At 56.0% G+C, this 341-nt stretch overlaps 1 protein-coding gene across 1 annotated transcript in view; it reads right to left on the reverse strand.

Annotated features, from left to right (window-relative positions):
• Window positions 1-215, reverse strand: part of EMH_0088730 (uncharacterized protein) — a gene marked incomplete at both ends in the record, with an annotated part of 390 nt that extends 175 nt beyond the window's left edge. The window contains one exon of the mRNA XM_013501332.1: window positions 1-215. Coding sequence (XP_013356786.1) covers window positions 1-215 — 215 coding nt within the window.
• Between the last annotated feature and the right edge of the window lie 126 nt (window positions 216-341).

The raw sequence follows: 341 nt of genomic DNA on the forward strand, positions 1-341 counted from the left end.
GGCTGCTGCTGCTGCTGTTGTTGTTTTTGTTGCTGCTGCTGTTGCTGTTGCTGCTGTTGCTCGTGAATGTGTTGCAGTTGCTGTTGTTGCGGTTGCTCCTGTCGCCGTTGCCGCTGCTGCTGCTGTTGCTGCTGCTGCTGCTGCTGCAGCAGCAGCACGGGTCTAGGCATGAGAGTGTTTGTGTGTATGGGTGTAAACCCTCGAGGGTTTGTCATCGCCACAGCTAATTCTGCTGCTATTAGGGCTGAGTGATCGTCGGGGTTCAGCAGCAGCTGCTGCTGCTGCTGCAGGTTCTGCTGCATTTGTTGCTGCAGCAGCAGCAGGTTCTGCTGCGTCTGTTG

This window comes from Eimeria mitis, genomic scaffold (genome assembly GCF_000499745.2).
Source record: "Eimeria mitis Houghton genomic scaffold, Emh_scaff6705, whole genome shotgun sequence".
Taxonomy (NCBI): domain Eukaryota; phylum Apicomplexa; class Conoidasida; order Eucoccidiorida; family Eimeriidae; genus Eimeria; species Eimeria mitis.